The 21,790-nt window shown below is 48.5% G+C and overlaps 6 protein-coding genes across 15 annotated transcripts; 3 read left to right on the top strand and 3 right to left on the bottom strand.

Moving 5' to 3' along the window:
• Nucleotides 1-893: 893 nt before the first annotated feature.
• On the top strand, nt 894-3,194 carry LOC120661942. Its single transcript, XM_039940968.1, has 4 exons — nt 894-1,363; nt 1,448-1,714; nt 2,070-2,357; nt 2,817-3,194. Exons 1-3 carry the CDS (start codon nt 956-958, stop codon nt 2,355-2,357), a joined length of 963 nt encoding a protein of 320 aa, XP_039796902.1. The 5' UTR covers nt 894-955; the 3' UTR covers nt 2,817-3,194.
• Nucleotides 3,195-3,882: 688 nt separating this feature from the next.
• On the bottom strand, nt 3,883-7,239 carry LOC120661943 (ras-related protein RABA5a-like). 4 transcript variants are annotated; one of them, XR_005670148.1, is made up of 6 exons: nt 6,840-7,221; nt 5,911-6,200; nt 5,021-5,419; nt 4,417-4,748; nt 4,114-4,296; nt 3,883-3,969 (listed from the first exon to the last, which is right to left on the bottom strand). XR_005670148.1 is itself a non-coding variant. In XM_039940970.1 (4 exons), the coding sequence occupies exons 2-3, from the start codon at nt 5,358-5,360 to the stop codon at nt 4,420-4,422; spliced, it is 669 nt and encodes a 222-aa protein (XP_039796904.1). In that variant the 5' UTR covers nt 5,361-5,419; nt 5,911-6,811; the 3' UTR covers nt 4,110-4,296; nt 4,417-4,419. The 4 variants fall into 4 exon arrangements, 1 of the variants encoding a protein (XP_039796904.1); XR_005670147.1 differs by lacking the exon at nt 5,911-6,200 and having other exon boundaries at nt 6,840-7,239; XR_005670146.1 differs by lacking the exon at nt 6,840-7,221 and having other exon boundaries at nt 5,911-6,811.
• Nucleotides 7,240-12,018: 4,779 nt separating this feature from the next.
• On the top strand, nt 12,019-12,876 carry LOC120661940. 3 transcript variants are annotated; one of them, XR_005670145.1, is made up of 2 exons: nt 12,019-12,147; nt 12,423-12,876. XR_005670145.1 is itself a non-coding variant. In XM_039940967.1 (2 exons), exons 1-2 carry the CDS (start codon nt 12,062-12,064, stop codon nt 12,738-12,740), a joined length of 390 nt encoding a protein of 129 aa, XP_039796901.1. In that variant the 5' UTR covers nt 12,031-12,061; the 3' UTR covers nt 12,741-12,876. The 3 variants fall into 3 exon arrangements, 2 of the variants coding, with proteins under 2 accessions (XP_039796901.1, XP_039796900.1); XM_039940967.1 differs by having other exon boundaries at nt 12,031-12,147; nt 12,437-12,876; XM_039940966.1 differs by having other exon boundaries at nt 12,038-12,157.
• Nucleotides 12,877-13,981: 1,105 nt separating this feature from the next.
• Nucleotides 13,982-16,453, bottom strand: LOC120662943 (G-type lectin S-receptor-like serine/threonine-protein kinase LECRK3). The gene is made up of 2 exons (XM_039941986.1): nt 16,281-16,453; nt 13,982-16,139 (listed from the first exon to the last, which is right to left on the bottom strand). The coding sequence occupies exons 1-2, from the start codon at nt 16,451-16,453 to the stop codon at nt 13,982-13,984; spliced, it is 2,331 nt and encodes a 776-aa protein (XP_039797920.1).
• A 1,597-nt stretch (nt 16,454-18,050) lies between these two features.
• Nucleotides 18,051-20,192, top strand: LOC120661939 (TVP38/TMEM64 family membrane protein slr0305-like). 5 transcript variants are annotated; one of them, XM_039940961.1, is made up of 5 exons: nt 18,051-18,200; nt 18,316-18,610; nt 18,937-19,173; nt 19,278-19,498; nt 19,731-20,192. In XM_039940961.1, exons 1-5 carry the CDS (start codon nt 18,115-18,117, stop codon nt 19,984-19,986), a joined length of 1,095 nt encoding a protein of 364 aa, XP_039796895.1. In that variant the 5' UTR covers nt 18,051-18,114; the 3' UTR covers nt 19,987-20,192. The 5 variants fall into 5 exon arrangements, with proteins under 5 accessions (XP_039796895.1, XP_039796898.1, XP_039796897.1 ...); XM_039940964.1 differs by having other exon boundaries at nt 18,057-18,200; nt 18,330-18,610; XM_039940963.1 differs by having other exon boundaries at nt 18,065-18,192.
• A 329-nt stretch (nt 20,193-20,521) lies between these two features.
• On the bottom strand, nt 20,522-21,371 carry LOC120659013. The gene has a single exon (XM_039937096.1). The coding sequence runs from the start codon at nt 21,244-21,246 to the stop codon at nt 20,761-20,763; it is 486 nt and encodes a 161-aa protein (XP_039793030.1). The 5' UTR covers nt 21,247-21,371; the 3' UTR covers nt 20,522-20,760.
• Nucleotides 21,372-21,790: the final 419 nt, after the last annotated feature.

Raw genomic sequence — 21,790 nt, 5'->3', positions numbered from 1 at the left:
CTGGACAGCTCACATTCAAAAAATCATAACTAATTGAAATGAACTCGGATGGAGATAAACTTTATATGAAAATTGTAGATATCGACGATATCTACAACTTTGTAGTTCAAAATTTTTTTATTTGGAGCTATCTTGGTGCTCAAATAATCGACACAAATTTCAGATCTAAAATTTAAATTTTGGTCTGAACACTGGACAGCACCCCTTCAAAAAATCATAATTAATTTATATGAACTCGTATGGAGATAAACTTTATATAAAAATTATAGAACTCAATAAGATCTACAACTTTGTAGTTCAAAATTATTTCATTCGAAGCTATCTTGGTACTCTAATAATTGTCACAAGCTTCAGATCCAAAAATAAATTTTAGATCTAGAGCATTTATCGATTATTTGAGCATCAAGATGGCTCCAAATGAAAAAACTTTGAACTAAAAAATTGTAGATCTCATCGAGATCTACAATTTTCATATAAAGTTTATCTCCATCCGAGTTCATACAAATCAGTTATGATTTTTTTAAAAATGAGCTGTCTAGGTCAAATGACATTTCGCCGGCGACAACAACAGTACCCCTATCGCCGGTTCATCCGGCGGTATGGCCTTACGGCCTTACCGCCAGTTGAACTGGCGACAGGAGGCCATATCTGCAAAAAAAAATTGCGGTATATATTTTTGAAAAATCAAAAAATCAAAAAATAAAAAAACTCGCAATTCAGAGACATTTTCCGAGAAAATAGAACTGCCTCACGATGTAGGCCCACACGACAGGCGAAGCCCACACGGCCATGTGTGAAAAGATTAGCGCTCGGCCCACTAAGAAAATATCCTTGATCACAGCCCGGCCCGTTAACCGTCCGTGAGGATTTGCCGAATAGCGTAGCGTCTTCTCTTCGCTGCTGACGCCAGCGGCTGTGTCGCCTTGGCCCTCACTCCGCCGCCGCCGTTGCCGCCATGGGCCGAGGCCGCAACCGTAAGCCCCGCAACTTCGCCACGTTCCGCCTCTGCCCGCGCCCCGGCGCCGCCGACGCCTCCGACCGCGTCTTCGTCCGCGTCGACGACAACCCCTACTCCGTCCCCGGCTTTACCGACGACGGCGGCGGCCCCTCGTCCTCCTCCGCCGTTGGAGGTGACGATGAGCCCTCGTCCTCCTCGGCCGAAGACGGCGGGGATGCCCTCCCCGACCACGTCCGCCGCGAGATCCTGGAGCTCGGGCTCCCCGACGACGGGTACGACTACCTCGCCCACCTCCGCGAGCTCCGCCCCTCCCTCTCCTCCACCGGCGGCGGAGGCTCCTCCGCCGTGTTCCTCCCCAGCCGCCGCCGCCGCCCCGCGCGCTCCGGCCTCCCCGTGGACGTCAAGGTCCGTCCGCCCCATCAGTATTCCGTGCCATTTCATCCGTCTGCCGGGGTGGCAGTGGCATAACTCTGTTCGCCCGTGGTGCAGGCGTACGACTTGAGTCGTCCTCCGCTTGGTTCCGGGGAGGTTGCGGTGGCGACGAGACGGGTCGAGGAAGCTATCGACCCTGATGTCGCGAAGCTGCTTGACGGGAGCGATTTGCCGGGCGTTGAGTCCGTTGACGAGGATTTGGAGGAGGATTTTGTTATCCTTGCAAATCAGTCAGATGAGGAGCAGCAGATTGAGGAGGAAGAGAAGAACATTAGTGGGGGCAAGGAGAAGGCCCAGCATCCGCACCATGAGCAGTTTGATTCGGTGAGCCCAGGGGCTGCTTCATCATCATCATTACTGCCTGTCAAATCTTAACAATTGCTGCTGATCTACTAGCAATAGCAGTAAATCAACATGCCATCCATGGTTGCTGTTTAGACATTTTTATTTATTTTTGTCAACCTTCATTGACTGTCCTGACAAAATCATCTAACATGGGTGTGAATTGTGCTTAAGCCATTTTGCATTCTAATTTTTTTGGCATGTCATTTAGCATTGAATATTGATATGTGCAAGTTCGGCACTTTTTTCTGTTGCTCAGACATATTCCATCTGGAATACGTCGATCCCTGATAACCAAAACCAAGCATTTGACTTTTGTGCCATATGTAATTCACAGCTTGCTTTGGAAGAATCTGCTGGCGGTGAAGATGCTGTTAAGAATTGTGCAACTACTGTTTCCAGATCATATCTCAGTATTCACCCTGGGAAAATTCTAGTTCCAGAAAATGCTAAAAAGAAACTTCCGAAATTTTCTACTGGAGAGACAAGTATGAAAAAGGCCATCATCAAAAAAGGAATTGAGAACCTTCTTGTAGAGCACTTACCTCAAAGGAAAACTTGGAGTGATGAAACTTTAAATCAGGGACCCTACAAGGAACCAAAAGAGGAAGCGAAAGAAAGCTAGGTTGATTCTTGTTTCAACTCTTGGACATTTAGTTCACATTTGTTTATTTATTTAGCCGAGCTTACTTGATTAGTTGAAAATGTAAATGGTAAAAGGAGAGGAAGCTATCAAATTGTGGTCTTCTGTATTTAAACTTGATTCAGTCTCTGTTTTAGTAATTACCATTACCAAACATGTTTTCAGATCATTCTGTTATAGCATTATTATAGGTTCAATAAACATGTGTTTTTTAGAAATGTTTGAAAAAAGCAAATCATTGAGGCTTATTTTTCTGCTTCCTGTCTGTATGATGATAACCATGCATGCATTTTGATGAAATGCCTGAAACTGTGGCATTTAGTGTTTACCGGCTTGTAGCTCCTTTTTGTGATTTTTTCTTCTCCAAAGATCATCTCTTTTCAAGAAAAATCTTTGTGTGCAATACACGTCATCATTTTTACTGATAGCTTTGTCTCCTAGGCTGCGTTGAAAGATCAAGGTGCAGAGCAAAGAAATAAGATGTGAAAGGCTTGTGTATATGAAGGTCCAACAAGTTGCTGCTGTACCTGAACCAGACTCCGTATGCCTTATGTATGTTCTGTAATCTGAATCTCTATCTGGGACCATGTACTTTCAAACTTCAAGACAAGATGGAACCAAACGTTATTTTATAGCTAGATGTTGTGTCTCCATACAGTTCAGATCCTATCAGTATTTTTTAGGAGCAAATCTTTATTTGCTGGGGAGGAAACAGTGAAAAGAGAAGCTATATTGTTACTGGTTGGCTAAGGGGATTTGACAATGAGAGCTTGATTAAAGTGAGAAGAAACTAAATTATATAACTGTGATATTCAATCAGTGTCCCACCGTGGAAGCTACTGACTGCCGGGGTTGCCGTCCAGATTACTGTTTACTGTTTAGTGCAAGGCACCTGTGTTCAGCCCCAGTCCCCACTGTTTTTCGGTTCATGAGATTGACTGGAATGGCATGCGTGCATCAGTGGGAACGCAGAGGATGTGCCCTCTGCAGCTTCACTGTACCTAGCGATGATTAGCGCTCCGTCCTTGCGGTTTCAACTTTGGAATGGGCTCTTTTTCAGTCAGCTTTCATGGTCGCTGCTGCTTGGCTTTCACGTTGCTATCGCGGTCCAATCATGATGATACTGCTCCCAAAGACGATGACATCTTATGAAGTTATGATGTCCTCATCATTAGAGTGTTGTGCAACAAATGATACTGTTCATGATCCAGCATATCATGATCACCTGCGAAGTTGTTGTCTACTAACTTTTGGGTTTTTTCTTTCAGTTTTTGAACTTATGTACCTCGAATCACTACCATCGACAACTCTACAGTGGTAGTTTGGAAACAGAAGCCCTTGCTGCTATCACACAATTCAGTTTGTTTTTAGCGTTTTATTCAAGTACCATCTTTAAGTGTGTTGATCACAGCATGATGCTACCTACCTCGAACCCGAAATCACCGTACGCAGAATGAAAGCATGTTGTGTCAGGTAGGCAGTTGGCCTGGGTTAGAATGATGTAGAATGAAATAACGGTTTCTTTCTAAGACTAGAATGTAGAATGACACAACAGTCAGTTGGTCGCACTTTCTCTTTACACAATCATGTATATCTGTTAGTCAAGGGTAGTATAGTCTTTTCCTCTATTCTAGGATTTGGGGTATGTCTCATGTACTCTCTATATATGCCCAAAGGGCCTCTCTCAATACAACTGACCAGTTCACTTCTTCTTCCCCTCTTCCATTCGTGACAATATCAATACCTCCCCAAGGATCAATCGAACTATACATTGATTTCCTCCGAAGGAAAATACAACTTTCATACAAACAGCCTCGCCACCTCATCTTTAGAACAAGAACATGGAAAAACAACTTTTCACAAGCCCAACCTTACATACCCAGATGTGTCTCCCAATCCTAAGCATTCGACACGGGCTGACCTGGAAAGATTGGATTATCCATCAACACACACGTTTGGCAATAAGATAATAGCGGTGTTTGATGGTAAGAGAACAGGGACGGAGCAAGCTTAAGCAAGGTGAAAATGCGAGAGATCTTACAGGTTATGAGGAACAGCACCACCTCCCACCATTGCTTGTTTCATTGGTCTCGCCCTGCAGCACCACAGCCTTCCCGTTGCTTAGTGACTGCAGCTCGCTTCTCTTCTGCTCTTGAGATTGAAATACCTTCCGGCTTAGTATGCTGTAGATCTCCTTAACAACAGTTTGAAAAGCTGCTGCAACATTTGACGAGTCTAGGGCTGAGGTTTCCATGAAGAAGAGACCCTGAGCCTCAGCCAGGGCTTGGCCTTCTGCAGTGCTCACCTCACGAGCATGCTTAAGATCGGTTTTATTGCCCACCAGAATTGTGACGACATTCATATCGGAATGAGCTGCAGTCAAAATGAGTCAGAAATAAAGTACGAGGTAAAAGCATAAATCTAACAAGGGCCTAGTGTTGGAATCTAAAAAGGTGCATCTTGCTTTTGTCCATGGTCAGGATAATGTGTTTGTAATGGCAAGTACATTGATGCTAAAAACTAAAAAATCTTCTAGATGACTAGCAAGTTGCAACACAGCCCTACTAATAAAAAAGAAACAGGTGAAAGATGCACTGAAATGAGTGTACTCCATGTTAAGGAATTAGGTAAAAAGTGGTTCTTACTATGCAGTTCATTAAGCCATCGACCAACGCTATCAAAAGTCTGGCGCCTGCTAATATCATAAACAAGGAGTGCTCCAACAGCGCCACGGTAGTAAGCAGATGTAACTGCTCTGAAGCGCTCTTGTCCAGCAGTGTCCCATATCTGAGCTTTAATTTCCTTTCCATCAATTACCAACTTTTGCGTCTGGAACTCCACTCCTATAGTGGACTTGGAGTTTGGGTAGAACTCATTCCTTGCAAATCTTGCTAGTAAATTTGATTTACCAACAGAGGAGTCACCGAGCAAAACGATTTTGAATAGATAATCTTGGCTCTGTTCTTCATCACCATCATAAGCCATTGTGAATCAACTCTATAAATACAGTTGCTCTTCTAGCACTTGACAAACGTACAACAGCCCTGTCATGGTTGCAGAGTTATACAATGAGATGAGTACATGAACAATGGGAAATGATTCAAGTGTAACAAAAAAACATTCCAAAGCAATGTCAGGAAACAAATCCCACAGATCTAGGAATATATCACATGCAGAATTGCTTGAATAAGTCAAAACAGTCGCATGAAAATAAATAATCCCACGGTAAAACCATAAGCAGTTCTTGCTTGATTACAGGTTTCTGGTGACAGGACTAATGGAGTAGGAATTATTCATTTTCACCTTTCAGAGCTCAAGCGTGTCAAATCAGCAGCATGTACCCAACAAAAGATTTGCGAATTCAGAACTAGCAGGAATCATGAAATAAGTGGACCTTTTGTTTTCAGCCAAGAGTAAAAAGTTAAAACACAATATTGAGGAATGAAAACTGTGCACAAAACCAATACTTCAAAGAAAGAACAATAACTCAAATTCATATCACAACAAAGCATCAAATTAATTGTCAGCTAAGTACCATTGATATCCACCAGGCACCAGAGATGATCTATGTACTTTAAGCAACCATTGATACGTTGATACAGTATTTGACTCTTGAGCAAATTTGGTTTAAGCAAATCCTCTTTCAATCAAGGGTCGATCAGAATACAAAGAGTACAACAGGACAAAAGAGAATGAGAAATCTATAAAGAGAGGCTGATGCTGTCATAATGTGAATTACTGTAGCACATCTGCCCTTAAAATCGGAACAGAATGTCCTGGATCTGGACAGTTCAGGCAAGCCACCACCTAGTGGATGTGAAGATCCTGGAAAAAGCCAATAATGTCACTGGACGGACCGATGATTTGTTCCAGCAGAACACCAATAGAACAGTGTGAGGTTCCTGCATTCCTGGACAACCCATGCACGAAACCAATATGGCAGAAGCCATTTCCAGAAAGAAGTTGGGGGAAAACAATGTAGCAATCGTAGTATTAGTGTTCTACTCCTTAGGCCGATGATCGTTTCCTTAGGCTAATGATCAGCAACCCATGACATCAACAGTAATTTGCCCGAAACCCGAGAGATTTTGATCAGCCACTACCCGCGCTTTACATTCTCAAAAACAGGGCCCCGGGCGGGTTGACTTGCTTCCGCATTGCCCGCCAAATCACACAAACCCAGCTGACTGTCCTAACGCGAGGCTCGAGTCCACCCAATGAAGCACTGGGGGCCAGCAGACACCCGAGAATTACGGGGAAAATAAACCGCGCCCGCACCTCGGCAGGCCGCCGATCTCGCGCGCTCATACAGAAATCCAACCGAACCACCGGTGCACCCAAGGATTGGATTGGTACGGCGCCAGGCAGCGAGCAAATCCGCCAGTAACCGAATGCGGATTGCAGAGGCAGAAACCAAACCAAGTCGTGGAGGGGCAAGGGCATCCATTCGCCGGAGCTACTCACCAGCACGAGACGAGATCACCCTCCACGCCCCGATGGATCTCCACCGTCCACTAGGACGAGGGCGAGCGAACCGGCGCCGCGGCGGCTGGCGGGCGGTCCGGCCGGAGGGCCGACCTGTACGGCCGGGCGGAGGGTTCGGCAGCCGGACGGAGTGCGGCCGCGGGAGAAGCGGGGCGGCGCTGCGCTCGACGGCGGCGTGGACGCGGGGGAGGCTAGGTTTGGACTCGGGGAGGGGAGGGAGGGAAGCTGGATTCGTGTGCTGGTGGAGGTGGAGGTGGAGGTGAGGTGAGAGATCTAGATCCCCGGCCGGCCGCCCCGCGCCCGCTGCTGCTGCCCGTGTGTTCCGCTTCCGCCCCTCTGTGGTGGAAGTCACGTACTGCGTGGTCTTCTTGCCGGAAGCACCAGTGCGCAGCGGCTAGCGCACCGTCTTATAAATTCTGCGAGCTCGTTTACCATCCTGCCCGGGAAATTTCACCTCGTCATCGTCACGAGGTAACTGCTGTCTCGTGGTGACTGCAAAACGTAAAGGCTCGTAAATTGTATCTCAATGCTCTTTAATCTCTTTTTTTAATTGCCAGTATAATTTATAGACCTCACAACCCCCGCACATTAAGAGTTTTTACCCAAGCTGGGAGTGTAACTGGCCTGTTACAACCATATCGTATGTATGCTCGTCAGCTCGTGCACAATGGTGAATTGGTGATCAGTCACTGCAAGTCTTTTAAACAATTTTTTTACTGCAAAGTAGCAGACTTTTTTACTATGGCGGCGTTTAGTTGTTGAAAAAGTTAGGGTTCGGCTACTATAGCACATTTCATTGTTATTTGGTAATTAATGTCGAATCATAAATTAATTAGACTTAAAAGATTCGTCTCGTTCTAATCAATTAAACTGTGTAATTAGTTATTTTCTTCAACTATATTTAATATTTCATATATATGTTCAAAAATTCAATGTGACGGTACTATATGCAGTTTTAGAGGAGTAAACGCCGCCTTTGCAAAGAGAACAGTCCCCCGACCCCGAAGCAAGCTATCAGTGTACTGGCCTGGTTTGCCATTCTAAAAAAACAGTGCGCATGTTTTCCGAAAATAGAATATATTAAATAAAGTCTATTTATAAAATTTTTTTAGGGATGGTTGTATTTTTCGCGACGAATCTAATCTAATGATGGTAATTAATCGATGATTGTCTACAGCGATGCTACAGTAACCATCCTCTAATCGCGCGGTCAAAGGTCTTATTAGATTCTTCAAGATCACTAGCGCGGGGTTCTGGAGTTAGTTTTATAAACTGTCTTTGTTTGACATCGTAATTAGCGGTCAAAATATCACTATTTATATCATGTTAAAATTCTAGCACAACCAAACAGACCACTGTAGGGCGGTTCGCTGCATCTTGTGCCGGTGGGGGCGCGAGGAATTGAAAGCACCTGCAGTCCTGTGCGCCAGCGGCTGCCGGCCGATGGCGACGCTGACGGTGACAAGCAAGTGAAGCGTCCCAGCCCCATCCGTCCTGCTGGTTTCTTCTGTTCCCGGCTTTCCCCTCCCGCCCGGTACGAGCAGACCAAAACCAACCGGTGTTGCTTGTGTGCCACACGCCAAGGCCAAGCCAATGCGCTGCGAGATCGTGGGCATCGCCGGCCTGTAGGCTACAATGTAGCGTGTACAACCCGTGCCTGCTGTTGAGATCACTGGGCGGCGGCCAATCTAGGCTAGGTGAGCAGCCAGCCACCGGCCAAGGGCTGTGGGATAGGATAGGAGGAGCAGCAGCTGCACAGAGCCATGTGATGTGACGTGAGGATGGAACCATGGAGGGGGGGGGGGGGGGGGGTTGTTGTTGTTGTTGGCAGCGGGTGGAACGTGGAAGTTAAGGCGGAGCCTTGTTGCATTGCGGTTGCAGTCGGATGGGAGGGAAGCAAAGCACCTAGGATCATTAGCTGTGGCGTCTTTGTTGTTTGCTCTTGAGGTGGATGGATGATGCAACTTTACGGCAGCACGGATGGTCCATGCCACGCCCTCCTTCAATTCTTTGCTTCCCATTATGGCTGGGCGTTCGGGTTACCCGAATATTTCGGGTCGGGTTTTTCGGGCTTTTAAAATTTCGGGTTTTGAAAACTGGAACCCGAAATTTGCTGACAAAAACCGGAACCCGACATTTCGGGTACCCGAAATTTCGGGTTCGGGTTCGGGTTTACCCGAACCACCCGAATTGCCGACCCGCTCGCCCCGCGCCGCTTGGAGCAGGGGAGGCTTGCCCCACCCCACGCCCGCGCCGGCTGGCGCAGCTCCTCGGCCCGGCGCAGGTGAGGAGGCCGCAGCTCCTCGCCCGCCGGCCTGGCGCAGATCACCTGAGAGAGGGGCCGGAGGAGAGAGGCGGTGGAGATGGCGTTGGCGGAGGCCATTGGGAGACGGAGGAGCTGGGGCCGAGCCGAGAGGATAAGATGGAGGGGGACGAGGGCGCAGAGGGAGCCGGTGACGGTGAGGCGGCCGCCCCGGCGGCCACTGCGGCGAGGGTGAGATCCGGAGCTGCGCCGGCTCGCCTGCTCGCCGGGGAGGGAGAGGAAGGAGCGGGAGGCGCCGGATGCCTCCATGGATCCGGTCGGAGAAGAGGAGAGGGGGGGGCCGGCACTGGATCCGGCCGCCGGGGGTCGCCGCAAGCAAGGGGGTCGCCTCGAGCAGCATCGTCGGAGGAAGTAGGCCGTGGTCGCGTGCGGTGGCGCGGGGACGGCGGCCGGCGGGCGAAGGGCGGTGGCGCGGTGGCGGTCGGCGGGCGAGGGGCGCTGGTGGCCTGGGCGACTCGCGAGTCGCGACTCGGGTGTAGTGGCGGCGTGACTGACTGGGCCACTGGGGTGTGGGGTGGGCTGTGCGCCTGTGCGGCTGGGCTGGGCTGTGCGTCTAGGTTAGGGTTAAGGGTTTCGTGGGCTGGGCTGCAAGTGCAATGAGTAAACATACATGGGCTGGATTGTATTTCGGGTATTTCGGGTAGTTCGGGTACCGTGGCCCAATACCCGAACTACCCGTAATAATTTCGGGTACCGTGGGTTAGAACCCGAAATAGGGTTCGGGTTTTTCGGGTTCGGGTTATTCGGGTTCGGTCTCGGGTTTTTCGGGCTCAGGTTTCAGGTTTCGGGTATTTTGCCCACCTATACTTCCCATGCCGTCTTCCTTGTTTTATTCTCTTGCCTTTTTCTTTCCCATTTTTTTTTCACTTTCCCATGTAGTGGCATTGCTCAAGAAGTCAAGATCCTAGGGAAAATGCAGTTGTTGGTAACCAAAGGTGAATGAAGGTTATCTTGGCTTTAAGAGGAAGAAACGCATTGTTCAGCACAAACGAATCTGTAACCTTTGTTGATTATCAGAACAAATAAAGGATTTCAGCTTCCAACCTCTGTTGACTGAGGTTAATGGCCAGCTTAGGTACCAAAAATTTTTGGTAAAAAATTTTGGCAACTTTTACAACACTCATTAGAAGTATTAAACATAGACTAATTATAAAACTAATTACACGGATGGACAGAAAATCGCGAGACGAATCTATTAAGACTAATTAACCTATCATTAGTGGTTGTTTACTATATCATGATATTTTTTAATTATTGTATAATTAGATTCATTAGATTCGTCTCGCGATTTTTCTTGGGATTATGGATTGAATTTTACTAGTTATCTATATTTAATATTTTTAATTAGTGGTCAAATATTTGAAATTACTATCGCGGGGAAAATTTCCGGAACTAAACGCGTCGCAAGTGTGGGCGTTTTGGATAATATTTTCCGTTGGAACTGAATTGAAGAATCTTTTTTTTTGAAATTATGAATTGAAGAATCTGAAAGAGAAATTATTTAGGGGCTGTTTAGTTCCCAAAATTTTTTGTCTCTCCTTTAAACACATGTATGAAACATTAAATATAATTAAACAATAAAACTAATTACACAGTTTGGATGTACACGATGAGACGAATCTTTTGAGTCTAATTAGTGCATGATTAGCCATAAGTAATATAGTAACCCACATGTGTTAATGATGCGGTCAAAAGCCATAAAAGATTCGTCTCGCAGTTTTCAAGTGAATTCTGAAATTAGTTTTTTAATTAGTGTCTGAAAAACTCTCCCAACATCTTGTCAAACAACCAATCTGATCTTTAAACCAAAAATTTTCACAAAATAAACACCCTCTTTGTTTCCTTTGCTCTGTTTCCTCGCAGCATGCCATGCGATGCAATGAATCTCGATGAACCATCATGTCCACAGAAAACTTCCCTCCTCTCCTCCCCATGGCCTGGAGGCACTAGGGGGTGTTTAGATTGAGGGACTTCAAAAAAGTCCTAGGGACTTTTTAGTATTTAGAAGTATTAAATAAATATTAATTATAAAACTAACTGCAGAATCCTGGGGCTAAACTGCGAGACGAATCTAATGATGTATCTTAATCTATGATTAACGAATGGTTACTGTAGCATCACTGTAGTCAATCATCGATTAATTAGGCTCATTAGATTCGTCTCGCGAAAAAGCACTCAGCTGTCAAAAAACATTTATAAACAGATTTTATTTAATAATATAAAATAGTAAGATTCCTTTTGATGTGATAGGGACTTTTGGAAAAAGTCCTGGAGCCAAACAGGCCCTAGCTGCTGCTGCGTGCTGCCTATGCACATCAGCACATGGACGCTGCCCGGGCAGGCAGGCACAGGGCGATGCACTGCACGGAGCCTGCAGCAGCTACCACCAGGTCCACCACTCGCGCAAGCTAGCGCGGCGACAAGCAGCCACAGTACCCGCCTGCACTGCACCCCTCCTCTCCTCTCTCTGCTCTGCAGGCAGGAGGAGTGTGCGACATGCAATCGCCCACGCGTCGGCTCCGTGCCGCCGCCGCCGCCGCCGCTGTTTCTGCGCCGCTGGCGCTGGGGATGAGCTGAGCTGGCCCGTCACAGTCGAGCCAGCAGCACGTCGCGTCGTCGGCTTCTCTCCGTTTTCCTTTTCCGGACAGAGGGTTAGAGAGACGCAAGTGGTAAAGTAGCCTTGGAGGCCCAAGTTCTTGGGCTGTCTGATAGTTTGTTGGGTCATGGGCGTTTTATGGGCCAGCCCATTCTATTTGCAGATATTCTGGGCCCGAGTTGGCCCATCCCATCCCATCCCTTCCCTCCCATCACTTCCCTTCCCTTCCATCTGTCGCAACCTCTCCATAATCCCTTTTGGCCTCGTCTCCCTTTCCTCGCCATGACGGAAGTCCCACCAGCTGCTCCCGGCGCTCAAGCAACCGCGGCGGCGTCCCCGGCGGGCGAGCGCGATGAGCAGGCAAGCACGTCAGTACGCGTGGGGGCTCCGCGATTCCCTTCTTCGTCTCCAGTCCTGCCCGCGTGACGTAGCGACGGTCTGATTGGGGCATTATGCGTGCGTGTGGTCAGCGGCGGATCCAGCAGGGGGGCTAGGGGCTCCAGCCCCCCTAAGCTCTCCTAATTACACGTAAAACACTATAGCAAAAACATCAAATCACCATTAAATTTTCACACAAATCAACATCTTCATTGTTTCAGCCCCCTTGCCTTGCATCCACCACTGCGTGTGGTGATTGGTTCAGCTCGCGGGCTACAGGTTCGACGAGCCGCGGAGGAGCCGGAGGTGGAGGGCCCGGGCGGAGCGCGGCGGGAGACGAGCAGGCGCGGCTGGTCGTGCCGATGCCGGCGCCGGCGATGGGTCCGACCCCAGCGGGTGTGAGCGCAGCGTATGTGCCTGCGCCCGTACCTGTGCAGTGCAGGCGCGGCCTTGGTCGGGGTCGAGGTCGTCCGTCCCGTGGGCGAGGCTTGTGGTTGGATTGCTGCTCCTGGTGCTGCTGGGCTACGCGTTCATCAAATGGGGCCTCCCCTTTCTCTCCGAGAAGGTGATGTTTCTTGTCTGATCTCCTAATAAGAGTGTGGGCCCTATTTATTGACGCAGGAATTGCTCTCAGTCGGTTCTGATTTGCAGAGAATTTGTTCCATCTTCTCTCTCAAATCTCAATACGAAGGGATTGTGCCTAATCCCCAAAATCCAAACAAGCTTCACATTGTAGCAAACCCGCTCTTAGTGTAGCAAAACCATCGTTAAAAACCACTTGGGGGTAAAATAGACGGTTTTGAAAAGTTCAAGGGATAAATTAGACCGTTTTATAGTTTGTGAGGTGAAGTAGACCACCTTTGAAACAACGTATAGGGATAAGAAACCAATCAACCAATCACATACCAAGCGAGTTATATGGCTCTTATCATGGTCTACGGTTTGGCATATTTATCATTTTTTAGGATATCGTTCTCATCGATTTCGATCGTTACCGTTGTATTTTCCGATCAACTGTATTGTTATTATCGAAATACTAGTGCCGTATTTATTTTCAAAAATATCGTATTGACGTTGTTTTCGAAAAAAATATAAAAATGAAAGTGATTTGGCTTCCTACCGATTGTTTCTGACCGTTTTCATCCCTACGTGCAAGGGCGAGAACCGAGCAAGCACAACAGGGAGGAAGGTCAAGCACTACATCTGCTCCAATCAAAATGTTGTGAAATAAGTTTTCATAGGCCCAATCAAAATGTCGTAAAATATTATCAAACCAAGTTCGTTCAGTTCAGTTATTGAACTAACAAAAATAAATACAGAGTACCTAGCAAATGCTTCCATTCAAAAGAAAAGAAAACCTATTTGTACTCACTCCGTTCTAAATTATAAGCGGCTCTTTTTGGAACACCAATTATTTATGAATCTAGATACAATAATAATATGTTTGGATACATAATAAAATGGATGAATGAAAAAAAATCAAAATGACTTGTAATTTGGAACGGAGAGAGTATATGATTTGCTTGAGATCTCCATATCAAAGAGCAGATCGGGGTGGCCAGATCGAAGCAGCAGATGGTTACAAATCTCCATACTAAAGAGCAGATCGTAACATATCTCAACTTTCCAATACTAATGTAAGATAAAATGATATGACTTATAAGTACGAGTTGATTGTCTACTTGTTACAAATCAAAGTACACAGACACAAAAGAAAAGAAATTAATTATAAAGATTATTTGCAATGGCCAATTATGCAAGAGAAACTAACAAAGTTTGCTTGGTGAGCAGGGTGATCTTTGTGGAAATATATATAATGTTAACTCAATCAAAATCATATATACTACCGGAGTTGGAGTTATCATGAGTCCCAGTACTACTAGCCGCCGCTGCAGGGAAGTCATGAACCCTTGGAGCCGGAGGGTCATCAGCAGGTAGAGGATCCACTTCCATGGTGCCCTCCATCATCCACACCACGCTTCTCATCGTTGGCCTCATCGATGGATCCCCTTGCAAGCACCAGATCGCAATGCGCGCAAACCTCTCCACCCTGTCCAGGTCCTGCAGCGCGTCCTCGTCTCCCTGCACAGCACGCCCAATGTGGCCTTCTTCCCTAACCAGGTCCGACACCCATGCTCTCAGTGTCACAGGCATGCCTATGTCCTCTGAGTCATCGGCGTCGGCGTCGCTGCATCGCGGCCTATCGTGGCCGAAATTGTCTGCCAGTGCCGGTGGTGGTGGGTACTTCCTGCAGCAGATCAACTCGAGAAGAACAACGCCGAAGCTGAACACGTCCACCTTGCTGTCCACCTTCCTCTCACTGCTGAACCACTCAGGCGCAATGTACCCGAGCGTGCCTCGGACATGGGTGATGGTCTTCTTCAGCTTGTCCCCGTCGACGAGCCTGGCGATCCCAAAGTCCGTTATCTTGGGGATTCGCTTGTCATCAAGCAGGATGTTGTCGGGCTTGATGTCGCAGTGGACGATCTGGGAGCTGCAGCCGTAGTGCAGGTACTCCAACCCCCTGGCGATGGCCATCGCAGCCTCAGCGCGCCAGCTCCAGGACGGCTTGTCGGAGGGCTTGAAGAGGACGTCGCCGAGGGAGCCTCCTGGCATGAACTCGAAGACGAGCATCCGGTGCACGCCTTCCTTGCAGTACCCGACCATCCGGACCAGGTTCCTGTGGTGGATCCTGCCGATGGACTGCACCTCGTTCTCGAACTCCGTCTCCTGGTACTCGTCCGCGCTCCTGAGCTCCTTGACGGCGACATCGTGTGGTTCTAGGGACTTGATGATGCCATGGTAGACCTTGCCAAAGCCCCCCTGGCCAAGTAGCTTGCTGAAGCCGTTGGTCGCTCGCCGGAGCTCTTTGCGAGTGAAGACCGTCGCGCACAGATGCTTCCTGTTCCTCGCCTTCTTGTTAGTGATGTAGCAATGCACTAGGAGGATGGAAGCAGTGGACAGCAATAACATGCCCAGTCCAGCAATCACTGCGTAAGGCAAGATCACAGGAGGGATTCCTTTGGTCCGCACCTTCACCAGTGTCCTCATGCCCGTGCCATTTTGTTGCCACCCGGTTGTGAGCATAGCGGCCTCGAAGCAGCTATTGGTACTTGCGTCGAACAAGGCAGCTGCACAGAGGCAGTTTTGCAAGCACAGATCTTGGCATTGCTCCGCTGTGATGGACTTGTGCTGCTCGTAGAATATCGGGTTTGCCCAAAATGTGTTGGGCAACTCCATGAGCTTGAACTCGGAAGAATGGCCGCTCTTCCCGTCGTCGTCGCAGGTATCCTGAAGAAATGCTGGAGCACAGCCGTCGTACCTAGACTGCGTGTGCAAGAAGGTGTAGCCACCTAGGCACTCGCAGTCGAGCCGGTTGTCGGCGTCGTACACACAGTAGGAGTTTGGTCCACACATGCCACGCCGACCTTTGGTCACCACCTGGCAGCCGTCGCTCGGTACCGGCTGGTTCACGACAGACCATGTGGCGGCGGTGTTGTTGGGGAGGATGTAGACACGAAGGATGCCGTCCGGGTCGAGCGTGGCGCGCTGGTAGAAGAAGCTACTACTGCCGGAGGAAGGAACGGGCTGAGGGGCTGTCAGGTTCCGGCTGGTGCCGTCGGTGAGCCGGTAGTAGAGGTGGCCGACGAGGTCGGCGTCAAAGAAGAGAGTCGTGTTGCCATTGTCCACACAACAAGTGCCGCTGCTCCAGTAGGCGTTGGTGGGGTCGCTACTAACTGGCAGGTCCGTCCTGTACATGACGATGTTCCCATCCTTCTGCACGACGAAAATGAAGCGGCCAGTTGAGAAGCTGTTGTCTGAGGCCCTAGACCGAAGGAGCGTTCCAGGGGCCATGAGCTGCCCGGGGAGTAGTGTGTCCGTGGGGTGTGCAAAGCTCTCCCAGACGACGGTCTTGCCATCTTCGCCGAGGAATTGGAGGTTGCCGGTCTCCCGTAGCACGAGAAGGGAGCCGTAGCTTTGGCTAGCGTCAGTGTATGGGTTCCAGGCATTGCTGGTAGTTCCAGGATTAGCGAGGGAGAGCTGGCCGTTGGTAGTGAGGCTCAGGACGGATCGGACTCCGGCGACCACAGCGGAGCCTGATTAGCCCGCGTCCGCGGCGAACCACACGACCCTGCCACTGCCAGCATCAAAGCGAAGCCATATCGCTAGGATGAAGGAGGAGTTGGAGTTGTCGTCGAGGGCGCGGAAACCAAAGGCAAAGTCGCCGGAGGGGCTGGTGATGTAGTTGGGTGGCGTCAGGCTGTCGCCGGTGGCTAAGCTGCTCCGGGTTGACATGGCTCGAAGAAGGCACGGCTGCAGTTGCATGGCAAGGAGGAAAAGGGCAAGGTGGATGAGATGAGCAGCGGAGAGTCGTAGTGGCTTCATTGCTGGCTGGCTAAGTTAGTGAGGATGAGGATCTCGGAAGGTTATACCGGCCAGTGCCACCTTATTTATGCCTTCCGTGCTCGGACGGCTTACGACTTTACGGGTCCACTGTAGGACGCACCAAACAAAGCACAGATTGTATTGTAAAAATGCCCCTCAAGTTGGCAAGTTGTGCCTTTTGTCTCAAGAAAACACACAGGATCCAATGCATGCATGGTTGCCTCTCCCTGTATATGAACTAGCGGTTTCTGACTACGTCGTCGTCGTCGCCCAAGTTGACGCTCCTTCCACGCACTTACGTCGTTGTCCGACGGCCACAACGCACGCGTTATGCCCCAACGAGTGAAAACAAGAGGAAAGTTCCGTGTCGCTCCAAACCGCGTCAACAGCTCTTTATAGAGAAAAGAAAAAGGTACCATCTGTCACTTAGTTTATGAATGCGAACAGATGATTTCCAATTAATGCTACTAGACGCTTGACCATGACTGCTGACCGTGTTTGACCTACAATATGCCTGCTTTGGAAGCCAATATACTTTCTATAATCTTACTTATTACTTCACATGAAGCCACCTAAGATCCTAAATGGACACTCTAAAAAAAATAGAGAAATCCTATAAATTACCCACCTCTGCCATTACAAAAAAAAAAACTAAAGTGACCCTCTAATCTTTGTATAAATTACCTACCTATGCCATTATAAAAATAATACAAATATCCCCCTAAATTTGCATATAAATTATCTAATTATGTCATTATTATTATAAGTTAAATTACTCATAAATTTAAATTTAAATTATATAGTTATAATAATATATTAAAATGCATCAATATAAAAATTTAAATTACTATTTCTGTAATTATTAATATATTATTTATATAAAAATACTACCCACAATATTGTCACCATATATTCATGTATGATGGAAGAGATAAGAATATCAATTCACAAACAAATAGTTCAACTAAACATATATTGAATACATATTGAGGTGCGATGCAAAATGAAATCTATTGCAACCAGATAATGACAAATGTATATATATTAGAGTATGTGTTCGAATATTTAATAGATGAAAAGAGCATGCGATAAATAATTATAAGTATTAACCTTATTTTATAATAATTCTAATTAGCCCGTGCGAGAGCACGAGTTGATAGACTAGTACTATATAAAGGGGAATCCAAACTAATTACTAGCAAGTGTTTTTTTTCGAGAACATGCTAATGCACGTATTTCATTAAACAGAAGAAGTAGAGTTTTGATATAACCACCTTGAAGTTACTGTAATCCAAAGATTACCGAAATCCAAAGCCAACACCCCTCAACACACTCGCACGAGATTGTGATTAGACGCAAGTGGTAAAGTAGCCTTGGAGGCCCAAGTTCTTGGGCTGTCTGATAGTTTGTTGGGCCATGGGCGTTTTATGGGCCAGCCCATTCTATTTGCAGATATTCTGGGCCCGAGTTGGCCCATTCCATCCCTTCCCTCCCATCACTTCCCTTCCCTTCCCTTCCATCTGTCGCAACCTCTCCATAATCCCTCTTGGCCTCTTCTCCCTTTCCTCGCCATGACGGAAGTCCCACCAGCTGCTCCCGGCGCTCAAGCAACCGCGGCGGCGTCCCCGGCGGGCGAGCGCGATGAGCAGGCAAGCACGTCAGTACGCGTGGGGGCTCCGCGATTCCCTTCTTCTTCTCCAGTCCTGCCCGCGTGACGTAGCGTAGCGACGGTCTGATTGGGGCATTATGCGTGCGTGTGGTGATTGGTTCAGCTCGCGGGCTACAGGTTCGACGAGCCGCGGAGGAGCCGGAGGTGGAGGGCCCGGGCGGAGCGCGGCGGGAGACGAGCACGCGCGGCTGGTCGTGCCGATGCCGGCGCCGGCGATGGGTCCGACCCCAGCGGGTGTGAGTGCAGCGTATGTGCCTGCGCCTGTACCTGTGCAGGCGCGGTCTTGGTCGGGGTCGAGGTCGTCTGCCCCATGGGTGAGGCTTGTGGTTGGATTGCTGCTCCTGGTGCTGCTGGGCTACGCGTTCATCAAATGGGGCCTCCCCTTTCTCTCCGAGAAGGTGATGTTTCTTGTCTGATCTCCTAATAAGAGTGTGGGCCCTATTTATTGACGCAGGAATTGCTCTCAGTTGGTTCTGATTTGCAGAGAATTTATTCCATCTTCTCTCTCAAATCTCAATACGAAGGGATTGTGCCTAATCCCCAAAATCCAAACAAGCTTCACATAGGATTTATCAATCATATGATGGTTACTCACAGAAGTTGTGTACTTAATTCACGTTTTTCTTAAGAATCCCAAAATTATGCAGCAGATGGCACTTAAACTTTCCAGATCATTGTCATGGTAATGCTCCGTGTTCCATTTCATCTGCGCCTGATATTGTAGGTGATCATGCCGATTATCCAATGGGAAGCAAAATCTTTCCGACGTCCCGTGTTAGCGGTCGTGATAATTGCTTCTCTAGCACTCTTCCCCGTTGTGTTCCTGCCTTCTGGTCCAGCAATGTGGCTAACAGGAATAATTTTCGGCTATGGCTTCGGCTTCTTAATCATCATGGCTGGGATCACCATCGGCATGTCGATACCTTATTGGATTGGCTTATTGTTTCGTGATCACCTAAATGTAATGCTTCTAAGCTCTGTTTGATTATGATGACGGTTTTGTTTGTTTTCTTAGTATTTCATAATTTGCGACCCTTCTGCCCTCAATTGTTTGTCAACATACAGCTCTGGTTAGAAAAGAGATGGCCACGGCAGATTGCTCTGATTAAACTGGCTGGTGAAGGGAGTTGGTTCCAACAATTCCGTGTGGTTGCATTGCTCAGAATCTCACCATTCCCATATGCACTGCTTAACTATGCCGTAACTGTCACCGAGATGAAGTTCAACCCTTACATTTGTGGCTCAGTTGTTGGGATGATTCCTGATGTGTTCATCAACATCTACAGGTTAGATTCAGATCAACAGTTCATAATAACTTACTAATTACTTGAATTTTTTTGTTGTTGCTGTCAGGATTCAGGAAGCTAGGCTGATGTTAGTCTAGTTCAGTAGTTGGGCATGGGCTATGCAGTTTAATCAATCAACACGATCAAAGTTGTTAAATAGTTAGCAACTGCTCTTATAATTACTCAGAAAGTCCAAATCGTCATACTGTCATATTTTTTGCTACTTTTGCAGTGGGCGGCTGATACGCACATTGGCAGAGCTGAATTATCGCAAGCATCGAATGACAACAGTTGAGATAGTGTACAACATTGTCTCTGTTATTGTCGCCGTTGTCTTTGCGATTGGATTTACAATATATGCAAGGAGAGCTCTGGATAACATGGAACGTTCAGGCGTCTGCTCCGAACCTGTTGGTGCCTCGACTGAGTTCAGAGATAACCTTCAAGGTTGTTCAACTGCACGTTCTGTGCCAATTGATGTTGTGTAATAACAAATGCAGTACACCTCTAAGACCCAGTTGCTTTAGAGCTCTAATTAATCATGTACATATACCACACTAGATTGGTAGGAGGGAAATGTTAACAGCGAGTACTTATGGGACGGCCTGCTGCTGTGTTATGCAACTCTGTATATAACTGCTACTTCTGTAATGTGCTGATGCTGTTGTTAAGTAGTTGTTGCTTTCTTCAGACATGTATATTGTGTGACGGCCTTAGCCCTTGAAGGATTCTGCCTTCTGTTATCGCTTACCAGTCAGGCATGCCGTGTGCCTACTGCCTACCACCTGCCAACTGAGAACTTGAAATGGGCCTGGCGTTTGGTATGGCCGTATATTGATTGCTGAAACGACAATAGCTTGTGAACATTTTCATGTTGGTGCGTGTGTAAAACCATCAACTTTGTCAGATCATGTACGCCGATGCATTGAGTTATAGCATCAAAGTTACAAAGCGATAATCAACTGCTCATGTCAAAGAAATTAGGAGCCAGGACGTACTGTAAAGTCCTGGAGAGTTCAGAGCTGAATCGCAAGTTGTTGCTTAGTTAAACGTATCCAAAGTACTTGGAGAGTACAGTACAGTGTTGCAAAGCTAGCTAGCCATGTGCATGGCGTACTGAGAGAAGCCCTCCGTTCCATGATTACTACAATGGGGGAAGTGGTTGGTATCCGAGGCTTCGCACTGCTGCTCGTGACCAGCCACGCATTCGTCTACGTGGCATGGCCGGCGTCGGAAATGGCCGGCTTGTGTTCTTGGTCGCGTCAGCACGGGGAGCCGGCGCCGGAGCCGGCGGAGAGGCTCCTCTCGAGGTAGAACGCCCGCAGCCTGGAGCTCCTGCTGGTGCTCGCGGAGTGCGACAGCACGGGAAGCCCCCACTGCGAGGAGAACACGATGGCGGGGCAGTCGGCCGCCGCGCTCGCCGCCGCCAGGCGCCGCACGAGCTCCGCGACCAGCGCGGCCAGCCGCCGCGCGGGGAGCAGGAGCACCAGCCGCATCAACCGCAGCCGCAGCCGCAGCGCCTTCCCGCCGCTGGCCACCGTCGCTGCCCTCCACCTCATCCCGGCCGCCTTGCAGCTCCTCCTCCGCAGCCGCAGCGGCCGCGGCCGCCTCGCCATGGCAGCGCTCCTGACGACCTCGACGTCCCCCTCGCCGTCGCCTCCGCCGCCGAGCTCGCCGCGCAGGCGCTGGTACCGGCACGCCCAGCGCGGCAGCTGCCCGTCCCTCGCCATGATCATCTCCAGACCCATGCGGTGAGCTAGCAAGTTACTAGGCGTGGATCGGAGGCGTGCGGGCGACTGAGCAATGCAAGCTTAGTGAGGACTCAATCGAGCTTGGTGATCCAGCTGTGGGGACTGGGGAGGATGTGGAGCGTACGTGCCCATATATAGCCGTGGAAACGGGGGCGAATTATTGGGAGGGCGCGGCACATGGAACGAATCGTGTGTCCCGAGCCGAGCGCGCGCGCCCAGTTGGGGTTGGGGAGCATAAGAAATGGGCGGGGCAGCGACCGGGGCGGCGCCTGCACGTCCTGATTGCCTTTGACACATGCTTTTCCGTCGCCGGAATTGTATAAGAAACCGGTGGTGTACGCATGCGTAGTTGTGGTGCACCTCACTCTCCCTTCATGATCTGTCTCCGTTGCTATTTTTAAATGAGTAGTTAGCTGTTGATACGCACAACGTATGGTACATTAGTGTTAAGCTAGTGCCAATTCGTTTCTCTGGCTCAGTTTGGGCATTTGATGCATGCATATGCATGATTATACTAAGGTTTTTTTTGGTAGAGTAGAGC

The sequence above is a fragment of the Panicum virgatum genome, chromosome 2N (genome assembly GCF_016808335.1).
Source record: "Panicum virgatum strain AP13 chromosome 2N, P.virgatum_v5, whole genome shotgun sequence".
Taxonomy (NCBI): Eukaryota; Viridiplantae; Streptophyta; class Magnoliopsida; order Poales; family Poaceae; genus Panicum; species Panicum virgatum.
This window is presented reverse-complemented; position numbering and strand designations above follow the sequence as displayed.

Bases quoted from the DNA above. Each gene is read 5' to 3' on its own strand.
- LOC120661939 (XM_039940961.1), top strand. From the start codon at position 18,115: ATGACGGAAGTCCCACCAGCTGCTCCCGGCGCTCAAGCAACCGCGGCG. The intron at 18,201-18,315 runs GTCAGTACGCGT...TGATTGGTTCAG, and splicing joins CGCGATGAGCAGGCAAGCAC to CTCGCGGGCTACAGGTTCGA. The intron at 19,174-19,277 runs GTAATGCTTCTA...GTCAACATACAG, and splicing joins TGTTTCGTGATCACCTAAAT to CTCTGGTTAGAAAAGAGATG.
- LOC120659013 (XM_039937096.1), bottom strand. From the start codon at position 21,246: ATGGGTCTGGAGATGATCATGGCGAGGGACGGGCAGCTGCCGCGCTGG.
- LOC120661940 (XM_039940966.1), top strand. From the start codon at position 12,062: ATGACGGAAGTCCCACCAGCTGCTCCCGGCGCTCAAGCAACCGCGGCG. The intron at 12,158-12,422 runs GTGGGGGCTCCG...TGATTGGTTCAG, and splicing joins AGGCAAGCACGTCAGTACGC to CTCGCGGGCTACAGGTTCGA.
- LOC120661943 (XM_039940970.1), bottom strand. From the start codon at position 5,360: ATGGCTTATGATGGTGATGAAGAACAGAGCCAAGATTATCTATTCAAA. The intron at 4,749-5,020 runs GTAAGAACCACT...TTTTGACTGCAG, and splicing joins ATGGCTTAATGAACTGCATA to CTCATTCCGATATGAATGTC.
- LOC120662943 (XM_039941986.1), bottom strand. From the start codon at position 16,453: ATGTCAACCCGGAGCAGCTTAGCCACCGGCGACAGCCTGACGCCACCC. The intron at 16,140-16,280 runs GTTCGCCGCGGA...CACTGACGCTAG, and splicing joins GGCAGTGGCAGGGTCGTGTG to CCAAAGCTACGGCTCCCTTC.
- LOC120661942 (XM_039940968.1), top strand. From the start codon at position 956: ATGGGCCGAGGCCGCAACCGTAAGCCCCGCAACTTCGCCACGTTCCGC. The intron at 1,364-1,447 runs GTCCGTCCGCCC...CCCGTGGTGCAG, and splicing joins GCCTCCCCGTGGACGTCAAG to GCGTACGACTTGAGTCGTCC. The intron at 1,715-2,069 runs GTGAGCCCAGGG...TGTAATTCACAG, and splicing joins ACCATGAGCAGTTTGATTCG to CTTGCTTTGGAAGAATCTGC.